The following is a 17,906-nucleotide window of genomic DNA, read 5'->3' as shown; positions in this document are numbered from 1 at the left end:
TGAGTGGTGAGGTTAGTGAAGAGGAGTAAGAGAGCTTGGGTAGCAGTTAGTTGAGACTGGGGGAGAGAGAATGAATTGTGGGTTGGTGAGCAGAGGAAGTGTTGAGAATTTGAGAGAAATTTAATCTCTTTGTTCTGAGAGGGTTTTCCATTTTTATATTTCAATCTTTTAAATTTGTCAATTTGAAGAGAGAGGGCCTGCTGTCTCATTGTCTTGGGAAGATAAGATGATTGGGATGTGGCTCACTTTCAAGTGGAGATCAATCTAACTAGTTTAGGATAATAGAACAAAGGGGAAGATATCTTTCTTCTTGTTTATATTCTGCTGATCTTTAGTTCTATTTTGAAAGTTCATTTAAGTTTTCAGCTCCTAGATAGAAGTAGTATACACAAGATGGCATGAGAGAAGATGGACGGTAAGTGTTCTCTTTGAACTTTTGTATGATGTGCCAAATTATGCTTCTTCAAAATGCTAGGACAAATATCTTTCATGTATATCTTTAACGTTATTGTTAGCGTAAGTTAGATCAGTCGTAAAGAAAAAAGGATGCAAGACATGTTTTATCATGGTGCTTATGCTACCTTAAAATATGTCTGTATTTGACAATCTGGTGCTTGTTGGGTTTAATTTACACTAAATGAGAAGAAAGACTGCAAAACCAAGTAGATATTTTTTAAATGTGATATTTTCGAGCAATACATGTTGATGGTAGCCAATGTGTGTCACAGATGCTCATTCCTGGTTAATGCCTTAAAGTTTTATTGGAGTCTAAGTATCTGGATAAATAAAGATCTTGGTCTAGGTTCAGTTCATTTACTAACTTAAGTTTCACCTCTGCACCGTGAATTTGAAACTTCTATAGTACAGTGGGGGTGGCTGGCAACTGGCAACAGGTTGGATCTATTTGTTGACCCTATATTCTTGTAGATCCATGCTTACAAAGAAATCTACATTTGCTTGCAAATTCTAGATTTCTTGTTGACTTTGTATTCATATTTCATATTGTCACAGTCCAATGTTTCTCTGTAAATGCGTCAACTTTCATCAGTGATCAAGTGAGAGATTGATGAGCTTCTCATGCTCATGATTGTGTTCTGTTAGTTTATCAATATTAAATAATAAATATATTTCGGGGCTGTTCATTTTATGTAATTGCAGCTTATTCAATTCTTTTTAATCACGCAGTTGTTGCCACTTCATTTTATATAATAGACAACTAGTTTAACACTATGATCATGTTGATTTACTTTACATGAACATAATTTAGCTATTGAGAAGCATCATACATGCTGTTTAGTTATTTTAACACTATCTGGTCATGTGTGTTCTTTTAGTTTATCAACATCATAACTATATTTGCAGCTGCATCCTTTTATATAATAGACAGCTTATTTAGCACTGTTTGATCATGTTGATTTACTTTTCATGCAATAATCTAGTTTTGGGGAGTATCATAAGCTGCAGTATGTTAGAAGAAACCATTATAGTCTTCCCTTTGCCAGAAGGCACCAACAATTTTGCCCCCCTCCCGAAATATGATATCAACCTGGCTTAATAGAGCTTCCTTTTAGTCAAATTAATAACTTAGTTTAAGAGGCAGAACATATAGCTAGGTCAACGGGAACCTGTGGATGTCTTAAAGTTCAGATTGTCAATCAATACATAATAACCATGCCTTTACGTATGTGAAAACTTGAGCCTTTCTAAGCAACATGGGTCCATGTGAATACTGGAACAACGCACTCGTTAACTTAATTTCATATTCAACCGATATTTACTTCTTGTACTCATTTGGGCTTTACTTTTGGTGGTTTGATTTTCATATAGTCGAACAATATTTACCTCTCCATGTGAATACTGGAACAATGTGCCCTATAACTTCATTTCTCTGACCGATATTTACTTCTCTTTGTAGTCATTGGAGCCTACATTTGGTGGTCTGATTATCATATATTGCGTATATTAAAGACAAATTCTCTTTCCTAAACAGCAAATGACACTCCTTAAAGCTCAGGCAGGGGTGAAGAACAATATGAGGAGGCTGAACAAGAGCATCGTTCAGAACGGTTCAAATCATGTCCTGCATGTGGTTCTCTTCGCGCTTTTCTGCTTCTTTGTAGTCTATTTCTTGTCCAAATTCTCAAAGAGATAGAAGTATCAGCGGGAACTCGAGGAATTCTATCTAGAGTGAGTTTTGTACTCTTGGTTTGTGATAGTCGGGGATCCACAAATTTGTCTGAAAAATGTATCTAGTCTTAATGGAGACATATTCGATAAATATGCTTTTGTCATCCTACTCTCTCGAACAGAATAGTGTACATAACCATTGACGGAATAGTGTACATAACCATTGACGTACCGTGTTTTCCTGGTTCAAGTTAATATTTGTGGGCTTGCAAAATATGTTTTTTGCTCCGGGGACCGCTACTATGGGTTATTATTGTCAATCATTAACTATGAAACCTTGTGTTTAACCATTTAATTGTTTGCAGGGGTGTAATGATGTCCCCTCACAATATTACTTGTCATTATTGTAAAATATTTTGGTATAAGACCTAGCTAAGGAGTGATGTTAATTTTGTAAGGTAGTAACTCGTCATGAGCACAAACTGATGGGTATTTCATTCAGTATCAAGATAGATTTACACATGCCCCTGGCAATCTTAGTCAACTGTTTTACGGCCGAACACTAGGATTTAAGTACTGGTCGTCTGCTGTAACTGCCACAGCTAGTCTTTTTGCATGACAGCTCATGTCACGATGCCTTTTGTATCTGGATACAAACCTTTGGACGCTGAATTTGTGAACATTGTAGAGCATGCGGATAGAATAAACGTAATGACAATAACAGACGTCAAATTTCTGGTAATTTTGTGGTGCAAAAATGAGTCACTAGAACAACCTCCAGCTGCAAGGGCATTCACTTTGCTGGATCTCTTGCTTGTTGCTGCTTTGATGCCTTCACCTCTCGAAGGACATCGGCCATCCAAGTAGTGAAATACGCTTCGTCATGCCCAATGTTACCATTTTTGTAGAAAGCAAAACAGCTGCCATTGTCGTTGTAAGGACAATCCTTGCCTTCTTTATCCTTCCACTGCCCTCGGTGCCTCATGCCTGTATAACCTGCCATTCATTTGAAGGTGAACTTTCCAATGCCAGCGTGCTCAAGCCATCCTTTTGGGAAGAACTCCATTACGTTGTTGTTCTTGTCCATGAAGATCAAGTTGGTCATTTGTGCTCCATGGGCGGAAACTAGGATGTCCGTGTCGCTGAGAAACTTCACTTGCAGTAGTTATGAATGATGTATGAGAGCCTGTAGGTCGTAAAATGTGATCTCAAATTTGTATTTATTGATTGTTTGTTACAAACTAGAAATCGCTTTTACACAGAAGAAGAGAGAATTGATTCGATCTTTCTTTTGTTTAACGTGGGATCTTTTGGGGCAAAAGGATGCCTCCCTCGATGCTTGAGTCGAGTTTACTTCCCGTTGACGATTCGAACAAGTTTGTGAACAAACTTCCTCTCGTGGTAGAAGTTTGGTCTTTTGAGTTTGAATACCCGAGCTAGAATGCTTGAAGGCTAGCCAAAAATGCTTGATTGCTTAATGTGCCAAGATCTTAATCTTTCGTCCTCCATTTGGTAGCCAATAGTGGCTATTTATAGAGGAGAATGGTGTGTAACCATCTCCTAGGAATGTGAGAAGTGGGTGCAGCCGCTTCCACAATTCAAGCTTAAGTGACCGACTTAGTCAAGCAGTTCAGGCGGACTTGACATTCAGGCGAGCTTGATGAGCTTGCAAGCAAGTTGGAACGTGCAGGCAAACCTCGCAGGCAAAGTTAAAGTTCAGGCAAACTTATCTTCATTCAGGCGAAGCTTAGTGTTCAGGCGAGCTTATCTGTGTGATTGATTTAGACGAAGTTGTGTTATCAGGCGAACTTAGCTTTGCTTGCGAAGTCAAGCATTCAGGCGAACTTGACTTTGTGTGCGGAGTCAAGTATTCATGCGAACTTTACTTTGTCAGTAATGTGAAGTGTTCAGGCGAACTTGAATGTTCATGCGCACTTCAACATTCGAGCGGAGTCCAGCCCTACATGCGAACTTTTAAGCTTTCTTTCTTAAGGATAAAGGCAATTTTATTTGCCTACAAAACCCCCTTCAAAGTTTTGAGACCCAAATTGGGTTGTATGGGGTCTGGAATACTCCGAATACCCAGACTCACACAATGCTCACCATTCATTGATTCAGGCGAAGTAGCGAACCTAACCATTCTGGCGAAGTTGTGCTTTTCTGGCGAAGCTTGTGAATTCAAGCAAGCTAATCATTCAGGCGGACTTGGCATCGCAGGAGAACCAAATAGTTGCAGGCACACCTAGTAGCTATGAGCGGACTTCGAAGTTCGCCAGTCGAGGCGATGATGACATGTCAAATAGCATTAAATGTTATTTGACCTCATCGTTTTACTCGCTCGATCTGAGTCATTGCGTCGGTTGGATATCGAATCTCAGCTGTTTCTTTGAGAGTTACTCGTGACCATTGATTTTGAAAAATCAAATCTCAACCGCTCATTTGAACCCGAAATGTCACATCGTTTAGATAACAAATCTTGACCATTAAAATCGAGGGTAAATTATGACCGTTAAACCATTTTATTCGATCCAAACCGTCGCTTCGGTTGGAAGATTGGATCTCAATTGTCGATCTTTTCGCCTATATATAGGCTTCATCTCCCTCATGAAGAAATTTCTGCAAACTTACTCTTTCTTTGCCCGAACTCTCAAAAACCTTCGAACTAATTCCTTACGATTTTCTCCATGGCACTCAAGACTAAATCTGTTGTCTCGAAAGGAAATGGGAAGGCTTCCTCTTCCGCCACATTTGGTGTCTCTCCGCCCTCCTCAGGGGAGCTTTAAACACCCTGTCTTTTTTACATTGTTTTACTAATGTGAAACGTCAAAAATTGAAGAAGATGAACATGTGAAGTTCATTTTTTCGACGAACTTTGTTAGTTCTGGCAAAGTTCGTCTACTCTGGTGGACTTCATGTTTTAGTGAAGTTCGTTAGTTCAGGCGAAGTTCATCTTTTCTGGCGAACTTCATTAGTTCTAGCAAACTTCATATGTTCTGGCGAACTTCATTGTCTGGCAAAGTTCGTCTATTCAGGCGAACTTCAATGTCAGGCGAGGTTTGTTCAGTCAGGCGTACTTTTCTTAGTGCGCCTGCATGGCTGAGTTCGCCTGCATGACTTAGTTCGCCTATTTTGAGGAGTTGGTAAAAATTTTCACTTCATCAAATGCACCATCTTCACAAGGCTCGTCTACATGGTCGAGTTCGCCTGCATGACTTAGTTTGCCTATTCAAGGGTCTTAGCGAAAATTTCCACTTTGCCAAAGATTTTTAATTTCTCTTGCTTCTTTGTTTTGTAGTGGCTTATTCTGGAGTAGCTATCCCAAAGGTCAGTGTGATTGGCCATGCCAGCGAGGTAGGATTCTCTTCTCCAGCCAGGTTCCCTATTCGTGAACCTATATCAGTTTTCTCCCTTGATAGTTCTGCAGAGCGTGAGCAAAGGATTTCTGAGGGGCATTATCTCATGCTTCGAGAGCTCATCACGGACACTGCCATGACTGATTCAAAGAGTAGGGAGATGAAGAAGTCATGTTTCCTTTTTGGTGATGCGATGGTTGATCCGACAAGTTTGTATCTTGGTGAATGTTTCGCATCGTAGGTGACGCTCGCTATTTTATCCCCGCCATGGCAAGGGGATTCTCTATTGTAGAGCTGAGATCACTCTCTGTGCCGAGAGTGATGGATTGGGACCTAACCCCCACCTAGGACGGAGTCACCTGCTGCCTTTTCACCGGTTCGAAGGTCGGGTTTGGAATTAATAGCTTAGGGAAGTGCGTCACAACCTTACATCCCGACTTGTTGCAGAATAACCTACCAATGGGGGAAATAGTGGCAGTGGCTGAGACCTTCCACCACAGCTTCTTCAACATCGGGGGTTAATTTTTGCCGAAGGACTCCCGAGCTCCTCAGTGGATTCACTCTGCACCGGGTACAACGCTCTGGTGGTCCTGTATCATCGAGTTTGTGTTAGAGGAGAACTCCAACATGCATGGCACAAAGTTATATACTGCCATTAGGACCACACAGTTCAGCCTCAAGATTAATAAAACATAGTTTCAAATCATTTTGGAGCTTTATTGTCTCGAGACCTACACTTTCTTCGCTCCAAACGGAGAACTGGGCTTCGCGTTGCATGAGATGTACGCTGTCTCAAGACTATAAATGGGGGAGTTTCCGTATAAAGAATACGTCCCAGACAGAGGTAGATTGAATATATCTTAAATAAGTTTCCTCAATTGGCTGAGATCCTCTGAGAGCTGCTTTGCCACTACTACATCTGTCTGCATACTATCGGGACGGTGGATCACCAGGCAAGAAGAAGAGAAGCCAAGGCATCAGCCACAAGAATTGGGCCGATTATTTGTTTCAGAATATTGATGACAAGAAAAGGATAATTCTGCCTTTGGACATTTATGATGAGATGGTGGTGGCGAAGAGGATTTTCGACAGTAAATCAATTTTGGACACCCTCGAGTCCGATGAAGGAGGGTTCAAGGCGGGAACGACCTTCCAATCTTTCCATCACCAAGCCAAGGTTCCCATCTCCAATAAGGCTATTCTCGCAGGGTATCTAATGTTATGGCTAAAATGTTGTGTGATCCCTACACATTCGTTCGAGGTGATCCTTGTCGAGGTGGTCTATCCTGTAGTCCATTTGGCTCACGGATGATCCTATGCACTACTTCCCGCTATGGTAGCGTGTATTCAGAGTGGATTGCGTACCCTGATGATGCAATTTTGCAAAGTTGTCTATATCAAAGATAGAGAAGGGGAAGAGGTTGCCAAAACTTGCAAATTCGTGTTAGCCTGGAGCACCTTCGTCAGATGGCAGAATTTCAAGATCGTTTGGCACAAAGGATATGGATGAAAGCACCCTAGGGGGGAGGGTGAATAGGGTTTATGCTAATCTAATCTAATTTAATGCTAGTTAAAACAAATATCCTAGCAAATATGATATGCAACAGGATATATATGCAAGGATAAGTACTATAAATAAGGGTAAACAAAATAATGGACAAAATAAACAAATAGGCAATGGCTAAATAAGATGAACAAAAAGAGTGCGCCATGCAAACTCAAACAAACAATATGATTATAGAATTCAGACCTTCCATCCTACGTCTCTGCTCCCCACTCCTGGGGAGAATCCACTACACAACCGAGTTTTCTACGCTCACCGAATAACGTTTAAACCTCACACTCAGTTTTCTAGCTTATCGAAAACTTTACAATCAACACTCTTACAATCACACTCTACACCCTCTAAGTGTTGGTCTCTATCCCGTGTCTCCCTCAAGTGCTCGGAATTACGACCTACCTCTAGGCTTTACTACCAACGTCACTCCTCTTGGGACAACCCCGTCTCTCACCACACACTCCTCTCAGTGTATAAATGTATTATAAAGTGTATCCCATAATTAAGGCTCACTACAACAAATATTTGTTCTCTACTATGGATGAGAACATAATAAAAGCTCACTCTCAATGTCACAAACCCACAACTCCAATATATACTATGTATGTAAATATAATAAGCTCAATAGGTTGTGTGTGAACAAAGAGTATAATCAAAATAAATCTAAACTCAAATAAATTCTAACTTATGGAAATAAAAAATATAAAAAGCTAGATAAGAGTTTAAAAAAACTTCTCTATGATGACAAGAGAGAGAGAGATGAATTGAATGCCCAAACAACAAAGAATGATCTTCCCAAGTTCTTGTGAAAATTTCTTCATAAAACCAAACTTGTAAAATGCTTAAAAGCTTTTTAAACAAACTTAAACCAAATATAAACCCTTGTTAAAACTTGATTAAAAACCTTCTCTTAGATAAATTAAACTGAGGATATGTGGGGGGTATTTATAGGAACCCTAAAGGAAAGAAAAATAAGGTAAAAAGACAAAAAACCCAAAACAGACAAAACTAGAAAAAACTAACCGTTACAGTATCAATCGACCGACAGGTTTCATCAGTCGACTGATGAGCTGACCGTTATAGGCATTTTCCAGCTCATCAGTCGACTGACAACCTTATAAGTTGACTGATGACCTCATCAGTTGACTGTGTTAGACCCTAGAGGGGGGGGGTGATTTCTTATGCTAATCTAATCCGATTTTATGCCAATTAAAACTTATTAATAAATTATTCTTGCAAGATAGATATACATTATGTTATGAGCAAGAATATGCAATATGAATAAAGAGATATATCCTATATGGTAAAATATATGCAAGGATATATAAACAACACAAGGGTAACCAATCTAAACTAAAGATACAATTGTGATAGTGTAATATAAACAGTGTAAACACACAATATAATCACGGAGTTCGGACCTTCCGTCCTACGTCTCCGTTCCTCACTCCCGGGGAGAAATCCACTATCACAACCGGGTTTTCTACGCTCACCCGAATAACGTTTACACCACACAATACAGTTTTCTAGCTAATCGAAAACTTCACAACTTACACAATTGATCTCCACGAGAACACACTCATAATTAGGCACGAATACAACAAATTTGTTCTCTACAATAGATGAGAACTCAATGTAGGCTCACACTCAATGTCACAATCCCACACCCCAAATAATACTATGAATGTAAATACAATAATCTCAATAGGTTGTGTGTGAACACAGAGATATAAATCAAAACTAAACTCAATATAGTTCTAGCTTAATAACAATGATAATCAAATATATAAAAGAACTAGAAATAGAGTTTAGAAAACTTTTCAATAGATCAAGAGTGGAGGGATGTAGATTGAAGCTCAAACAAGATTGATGATCTTCCCAAGCTCTTGTAAAATTCTCTTCACAAACAAACTCTTAAACACTCTTTTAAACAAACTCAAAACAAGCTTAAACCCTTAATAAACTCTTTTAAAACATGCTCTTGTAGTTAATAGGAGTGAGATATATGGGGGTATATATAGGAAACTCCAAAGCCAAGAGAAAGCCAAGAAAAGGATAAAAAAGTCCTTAAAAAATACAACCAAGAAACTAGCCGTTATGGGCAATGGCTACTGTAGCGATCGACCATGGTTACTGTAGCAGTCGACCATGAACAATACAGAGAGTCTCAGAAACCTAGAAATCTATGTATCTAACTTTGTAAAATCAAATAAAAATAATAAATCAACTCCAAAAATCATGAAATTTTGAGAAAATATTGTAGACATGTAGATAAACATGTTAGAGAAAGAATTTATGAAATATCATTTCCCAGTTGAGATAAATAAATATTTGAACACAGATATATAGTTTCTGAAAAAAACATGCTGAAAACTCGGTTTTGTAAATTCAATTAAAAATAACATAACAACTCCAAAATTAGTAAAACTTGAGGAAATGTTTGTATATATGATGATAAATATGTAAACTAAGAAATTTTTCAAATCGCATTTCCCAATTTTGAAAACACACATGTTTTGTAAAAACATGCACGAACATGTGTACGAACATGAACTTATTTAAATCTTGATTTATGGTTTCATTAATCAATTTGTTTTCATTTGAAAACTTTTTGCATGATTTTCATGTTCCTTTTATTTTGATTTCATAAATCTATTTTTATACATGATTTTTATGTTTATGTTTTAAGACACATTATTTCAATGGTACATCCATATGTGTTCTCATTATTTTGTAGTATGTGAGTGATATTTAGAATATTCATCTATGCTTGCTCACATATGATTGCCTTAGCCTTCATTTCATACATTCATTAAGGTATTTTGATAGGGGGAGCAATCCCTATATTTGTTTTATACTCACCCATGCTCACCCATGCTTATTTGTAGGGGGAGCCTTCGCTCTCTTCAGCTCTCTTCATTCTTTATGGTTTTTCCCTTTTTGATGTTGTCAAAGGGGAAAAAATATTATGAGTATATCCTTTCTTATTTATATGCATGATATATTCTAATTTATATATTTATTTCTTTTCATACATATATCCTTTTTGTAAATTGTTTGTTATCATCAAAAAGGGGGAGATTGTTAGCCTCTTTGTTTTGATGATGTTTAACAAACAATTTACTACTAATGTTGTTTGTCTAATATTTGTGTTTATCTATTTATTATAGAAAAACAACACGTTAGAGGATGGATGGAATTGCGCATTCACGATCATATCCAATGGAGGTTGGTGGAATTATGGAGTGAAGCCTTGTAATTCAAGTTGAAGATCCAAATTCAAGCTTCATCCACGGGTTTACCAAGTCAAGCATATTGAAGACCAATCAAGCTTGGATAAATTAGTTTAGGTTTTATACTTGTGTGTTAATACTTTGAGCTCAATTTCACACATACAAACAATTCTTGATTCTGCGTAATTTGGACAAAATATTAAGTTATTGGTTTATGGACTTAACAATCATTATATACATATTTCATTAAGTCTATAAAATTATTTAATAAGGTTTCAAAATATTATTTAACTCAATAGTCAAAAATCAAGAAGTTTATGTACACATGTATTTATAAGTTTTGCAAAATACATGAGTTTTCACAAATAAGAAATTTAATTTGAGAAATTCTTTTTTTAACATGTTTAATTTCATGTTTATAAATTTTTTCCAAAGTTTTATCAATTTTGGAATAAATTTGTTATGTTTAATTGAATTTACAAAATCAAGTTTTAAATAAGTTCATGTTCGTGCACATGTTCGTGCATGTTTTTGCAAAACAGATGCTTTTCAAAATTGAGAAATGCGATTTGAAAAATTTATTCGTTTACATGTTTATCATCATATATACAAATATTTCCTCAAGTTTTACTAATTTTGGAGTTGTTTTGTTATTTTTAATTGAATTTACAAAACCGAGTTTTCAGCAGTTTTTTTCAGAAACTGTATATCTGTGTTCAAATATTTATTTTTCTCAACTGGGAAATGATATTTCAGAAATTCTTTCTTTAACATGTTTATCTACATGTCTAAAATAGTCCTTCAAAATTTCATGATTTTTAGAGTTGATTTACTATTTTTATTTGATTTTACAAAGTCTGATACACAGATGTCCAGGTTTCTGAAACTCTCTGTACTGTTCACGGTCGACCACTGTAGTAACTGCGGTCGACTGCTACAGTAGCCATTGCCCATAATGGCTAGTTTCATGGTTTTGTTTTTTAGGGACTTTTTTTTTATCTTTTTCTTAGCTTTCTCTTGGCTTTGGGGTTTCCTATATATACCCCCATATATCTCAGTCCTATTAACTATAAGAGAATATTTTAAAAGAGTTTAACAAGGGTTTAAGCTTGTTTTGAGTTTGTTTAAAAGAGTGTTTAAGAGTTTGTTTGTGAAGAGAATTTCACAAGAGCTTGGGGAGATCATCAATCTTGTTTGAGCTTCAATCTACATCCCTCCACTCTTGATCTATTGAGAAGTTTTCTAAACTCTATTTCTAGTTCTTTTATATATTTGATTATTATTATTATTAAGCTAGAACTATATTGTGTTTGGTTTTGATTTATATCTCTCTTTGTTCACACACAACTGTAAAACCCCAAAAAATTTGAATATTTTATGATAAATAATAATAAATATGTTATATATTTATAAATAACATATTATGATGTTTGATTATGCTAGGAATTGGTTTGAGATCAATTCAATGTATATATGTATATATATAAGAGCAAATGCACAATTCATGCTCTATGTATAAATCTGGAAATTTATGACCAGCGAAGAGATTTTGTATTTTTCTCACAGATTTAGTTAGAATTTGGAAAAACTTAAAAGACAACAGTTGTATATATCTTCAAGAACTTTCCAACAAGTCTTAGATCACCTCATTCCGAGGTCGGACGTGAAAGTTATGGCCAAAATACTGAAGGTCATTTTTCTAGTCAGATTAGGATTCCTAGTTCGGGTCAAACGGGTTTATTTCGGGTTTGCATATATATAAACATGTGTTTTTATAAAAATTAACATCCTTACATCAGAGTTTAAACCCTAGTAGCCCCTCTTCCTCTCTCTGAATCCCTAGCCCTAAAGTTAAGAATTTTGAGAGCTTTGTGAAGCAAATATCGACACGAGGGTGAGATCATCAACGTGTAGCAAGGGAAAAACGGCTTGGTTGTACTTCTTTTTGGTTGCTGGTTATTTCAAAGGCTTAGAATGATGTCCAAGGCAAGATTATCTTTATCCAAATCCTTCTCCATAGTTAAATAACTAGTTAGATGGTTAATATGATGTTGAATATGTGTTTTCATGCTTGAATCTTAACATGATGTGATAAAAGTTAAATTTTTGATGTTAAAACATAAATCAATACTAGATTAGTAATTTTTTTTCTTGCTGTTTATGATACTATCATGATCATGATCATTAGGATTTTTTATAATTTCATTTATATATGAGAAATTTAAGAGATGTACTAAATAAATATTTTTTACAGAAAACTGTAGCAATTATATCATGTTTAACTGAGATTTCGAAATAGAAAATAAACTTCAAATTTAACCAAACAAGTTCCAAATGAAAGATATATGTATATAGTTTCTAAAACAGAAGACTAATCTTAAAAAGAGATTGTATAGAGAAAGATATGTTATATTTACTAACAACATGTCCTGCAGAAAAACGAATGCACATATATAAAGTTTAATTGGAGATTTGGGATAACAAATGAACTCTAAACTGAACCAAATTTTTGTCATTTGAGAGATGTGTGAATCTAAGTTTAAAAACAGAAAACCATTCTAAAAAAGAGTTTGTATAGAAAAAGATATGTTATATTTACTAATAACATGTCCTGCAGAAAAATGGATGCATATATATAATGTTTAACTAGAGATTTGGGATAACAAATGAACTCCAAATTGAACCAAACTTATGTCATTTGAAAGATGTGTGAATCTAGTTTTCAAAACAGAAAATCATTTGTAAAAATAGTTTTCCTAGAGAAAGATATGCTTGTTTTACTAACAGATATCACGTCTGTTTTTCCTGCTCGTTTTGTGGAGCTGTGTTGCACCGTTTTGAGGTGCGTTCGCGGAGTTTTGAGCCGCTTGATGTTACAAGTTTAGTCATGAATATGTTATGTTATATATTTAATAATCCCAAGGCGATTATGATAAATTTTGATTTAATCATATTTGAATTAGATATAGTTCATATACATGTTGGATGTCGTTGATGAGCACAGCTCAGTACTATATGGGATAGTGCGTCGACATACCAAATATATATGGTTTATACATAAGCTGAATGTTGTTGATGAGCATATCTTAGTATTATATGGGATAGTGCATCGACATACCTGAGATACAAAAATTTACATGAGGTGAATATCGTTGATGAGTTCAGTTCAGTACTACATGAGGTAGTGCGTCGATATTCCACATGTACAGGCCATTAAGTCAGATTTTAGAAGGCTTGATCTAGCTGTCCGTCCCGCACTAGGGTGCGATGAGGCTCGTGAGTCGTATTTCTAGGATGCCTATTTGGTAGTCCGTCCCGCACTCATGTGTTGGCCTTCTTGTTTTGATGATGTTTAACAAACAATTTACTTCTAATGTTGTTTGTCTAGTATTTGTGTTTTCTTATTTATTATAGACAAACAACATTGTTGGAGGATGGATGGAATAGAGGCTCAACGATCATATTCAATGGAGGTTGGCGGAATAGTGGAGTGAAGCCTTACAATTCAAAGTTAAAGATCAAGTTCAAGCTTCATCCGCGAGATTACCAAGTCAAGCATATTGAAGACCAATCAAGCTTGGGTAAATTAGTTTAGGGCTTATATTATGTGTGTTAATACTTCAAGCTCAATATCACATACACACACGTTTGGTTTGGTTTATCGTCGATTTGGATTATAGACTTAACAACATTATTTTATATCTTTTATCAAGTTTATAAATCTATTGGAAAGTTTTCTAAACTTTGTTTAAACTCATTTTGTCAAGATCAAGCTTTTACAAGTCCATACTTATGTAATTTTGTAAAATAATGAGATTCCACAATTGGGAAATGCAAATTGGAAAATTATTTTTTTGTAACATGTTCAAAATCATATTTGCAAACATTTCCCAAAGTTTAATCAAGTTTGAAATTGATTTGTTACGTTTAATTGAATTTACAAAATCATGTCTTTCGTTCGTGCATGTTCGTCCATGTTTTTACAAAACAGATGAGTTTTCAAAAATGGGAAGTGATATTTAAGAAATTCTTTCTTGAAAATGTTTATCTACATGTTTAAAAACTTTCCTCAAAAGTTTACCATTTTTGGAGTTGATTTACTATGCCCAATTAATTTTAAAAAATTGTGTATATCAGCAGATTTTTAGAAACTGTATATCTGTGTTCAAACATTTATTTATCTCAAATTAGAAATGATTTTTCATAAATTCTTTCTCTAACGTATTCTTCTACATGTCTAGAACCTTCCCTCAAAGTTTCATAATTTTTGGAGTTGATTTACTATTTTTAATTGATTTTACAAAACCAGATATGTAAATTTCCAGAATGCTGAATTTAGGGGTATTTTGGTCTTTTCAGCCTATAACGGCTAGTAACGGCTAGTTTTTGATATTTTCGGTTTTTGGGAGTTTGTGGCTGGTTTAAGAGGCTATAAAAAGCCCTCAACTTTCATTGTTTCTTATGGATGTTTAAGAGAGTTTTAAAAAGAGTTTTACAAGTTTGTTGAAGAGTTTTTAAGTTTGTTTCAAGAGTTTGTTTATGAAGAAACTTTCACAAGAGCTTGAGGAGATCATTCTTTGGTGTTTGGGCATTCAACTCTTCTCCATCTCTCCATCTTGTCATCTATTAGAGAACTCTTTTCTAGCTTTATATTTATTTGTTTGATTATCATCTTATTAAAGCTAGTTTTATATTGAGTTTAGATTTGATTAATCTCATTGTTACACACACCCACTTGAGCTTATTGTATTTGTATTCATAATATATTTAGGGTTGTGAGAGATAGTAATATTGAGTTGAGCCTAATTGAGTTCTCACCTTGTTTAGAGAACAATCATTTGTATTGAGCATTTATTGTGAGTTCACTTTGTAGTACACTTGTACACCGAGAGGAGTATGTGGTGAGGACGTAGTCGATACCGAAAGGAGTGACGTCGGTGGCCTAGTGAGAGTTAATAATTCCAAGCACTTGAGGGAGACGATACGTGAGGACCAACACTTGAGGTTATAGCTTGTGTATGTACACTGTGAGGATTTGTGAGAGTTGTCGGTTGACTTGATAACCGAGTGTGTAGAGATTGTGAGGTGTAAACGTTATTCGGGTGAGCGTAGAAAACCCGGTTTTGATAGTGGATTCTCCCCGGGAGTGGGGAGCGGAGACGTAGGACGGAAGGTCCGAACTCCGTGATCATATTATGTGTTTGCATTGTTTATTTGCACACTATCACATTTGTAGTTTGATTATATCACCCTTGTATTAGTTTATATATCCTTGCATATATATTTCATCATATAGGATATATCTCATTGTTTACATTGCTTATCCTAGCTCATATATCTTGTTGTATTTCACACTTGCTAGGATAACTTGTTAATTAATTTTAAATTGGCATTTAATCGGATTAGATTAGCATAAGACCCTAATCACCCCCCCCTCTAGGGTCTAACATCATGTTATGCACTGAGATCGCGATGAGACTAATGAGCCGTGTACTCAGTTCAAGATACCTATAGGGTAGTCCGTCGCACTGAGACAATTACTTGATAGCCTAAGTATGACAGATGCCGATTTTGAATACGACCTATCATTGAACTATATGACTGAGATATGTTACTTTTGAAAGTATACAAAATTATGTGTTAGTATTTTATTCTATCTCTCCAGTGATAGTGGAAGATATTATAAATACGATGTGTTGATATCTTATTTCTTTTACTGTCCTTTTTACTTCTTAGTTAGGATCAATGATTAGAGATTCACAACTTGAGACTTATGGTATATACATGAGGGTTTTCTTGTTTGGATTATTTCGCTCGACGTACCAGTCTCGTGTTATGGATTTCTAATTATTGGTTTCATTAGATTGTCTTTTCTTAGTTCGGTATTAATGTTTAGATATCTACAATTTGAGACTTATGGTATATACATGAGGGTTTCCTTGTTTGGATTATTTCACTCGACGTACTACGTCTCGTGTTGTAGGTTTCTAAATGTTAATCCCACTTAGATACGGAGAAAATGAATCTAGGTAGACTATGCTTAATAGATAGAGCCTCCACTCCATCTAGCAGCCCTTTCCCTGGGGACGGATGGATGTAATCTTGCTGTAGCGCTCTGACACTCTTGTTGTTTTTTTTTAAAAAAATACCCTTTCAGGTAGCTCGGAGTTCTGGAGAGCCGCAGGATGACGGAGTTCTTGCATAGTCACCGTCCCGAGAGATTTATTAGAGGCTCCACTGTAGTTTTAAATTTTATTCAGACTTAGAGTTTATTTCTATTTTGTAAAGGCAATGAGCCTTAGTTCGACTTTCCGTTTTGATTCATGTTGAGACATCGTATGTTATTGCAGACTCCAAATATATTTTAGTTTATTTTCAGTTGAGACATGACATTTATTTATGAGATATCATCTTCTTTATCATGTCTATTATTGTCGTTCTACTTTTTTGCCTGTTTTGTACCTACGCTTTTATTTGACCCCACTAGAGGATATTACTGTGATTGGTAAAACTTGTTGTTGCATAGTGTGGGTGCATAGCAGGTTTGACATCTCTGGGTTCACCTTGGACTGCAGCCATGGGTGAAAACAGAGGCGTCACAACAACCTATTGAGCTTATTGTATTTACATTCATAGTATTATTTGGGGTGTGAGATTGTGATGTTGAGTGTGAGCCTATATTGAGTTCTCATCTATTGTAGAGAATAAATTTGTTGTATTTGTGCCTAATTATAAGTGTGATCTCGTGGTGATCAATTGTGTAAGTTGTAAGGTTTTCAGTTAGCTAAAAAATCGTATTGTGTGGTGTAAACGTTATTCAGGTGAGCGTAGAAAACCCGGTTGTGATAGTGAATTTCTCCCTGAGAGTGGGGAGCGGAGACGTAGGACGCAAGGTCTGAAATCCGTGATCATATTGTGTGTTTGCACTGTTTATATTGCCTTATCATAATTGTATCTTTAGTTAAGATTCTTTACCCTTGTGTTGTTTATATATCCTTACATATATTTTACCATATAGGATATATCTCTTTGTTCATATTGCATATTCTTGCTCATAACATAATGTATATCTATCTTGCAAGAATAATTTATTAATAAGTTTTAATTGGTATAAAATCGGATTAGATTAGCATACGACCCTAATCAGCCCCCTCTAGGGTCTAACAGACTGGTCAGTCGACCAACATAAAAACAGAAACTATTAATGATTCTAGGCGTTTTTATTAGTCGACTGAATACTTTCATCAGTCGACTGATAACACAATATCAGCCTGTTTTGAATAGTAAAACTGATTTTTGAAGTGTCTTTTAAAATAGCAAATAAATTCAAAAAAAATGTAAAACTTTAAGGAATGCTCGTAAACATAAAAATGAACATGTTATAAAAACTGGTTTTCAAATAGCATCTCCCATTTGTAAAATATTATCGTTTTACAAATATGTCCAAAACATGAAAACATGAGATACTTGAATTTTGATGTTTTGACATAAACCAAGTTTTAAAACTTTGTAAAACAATATTATAGACTTGATTCAAGATATAAACTATTGTTGTTAAGTCTATAAACCAAAAACTTAATATTATACAAAAATAAAGTTTTGCACAATATGCATTTAACAAAATGATATATATGA

General features: G+C 35.5%; 1 protein-coding gene across 1 annotated transcript in view; it reads left to right on the top strand.

Annotated features, from left to right (window-relative positions):
- The window catches only part of LOC109837325 (bet1-like protein At4g14600), a 12,146-nt gene extending 9,743 nt beyond the window's left edge, over positions 1–2,403 (top strand). The window contains exon 4 of the mRNA XM_020405517.1: positions 1,991–2,403. Coding sequence (XP_020261106.1) covers positions 1,991–2,152 — 162 coding nt within the window. The 3' untranslated portion in view covers positions 2,153–2,403. The remainder of the gene's footprint in view (positions 1–1,990) is intronic.

Source organism: Asparagus officinalis, chromosome 4, assembly GCF_001876935.1.
Source record: "Asparagus officinalis chromosome 4, Aspof.V1, whole genome shotgun sequence".
In the NCBI taxonomy this organism is placed as follows: Eukaryota; Viridiplantae; Streptophyta; class Magnoliopsida; order Asparagales; family Asparagaceae; genus Asparagus; species Asparagus officinalis.
Note: the sequence above shows the minus strand (reverse complement) of the source record. Positions and strands in the feature narration are given on the sequence as shown.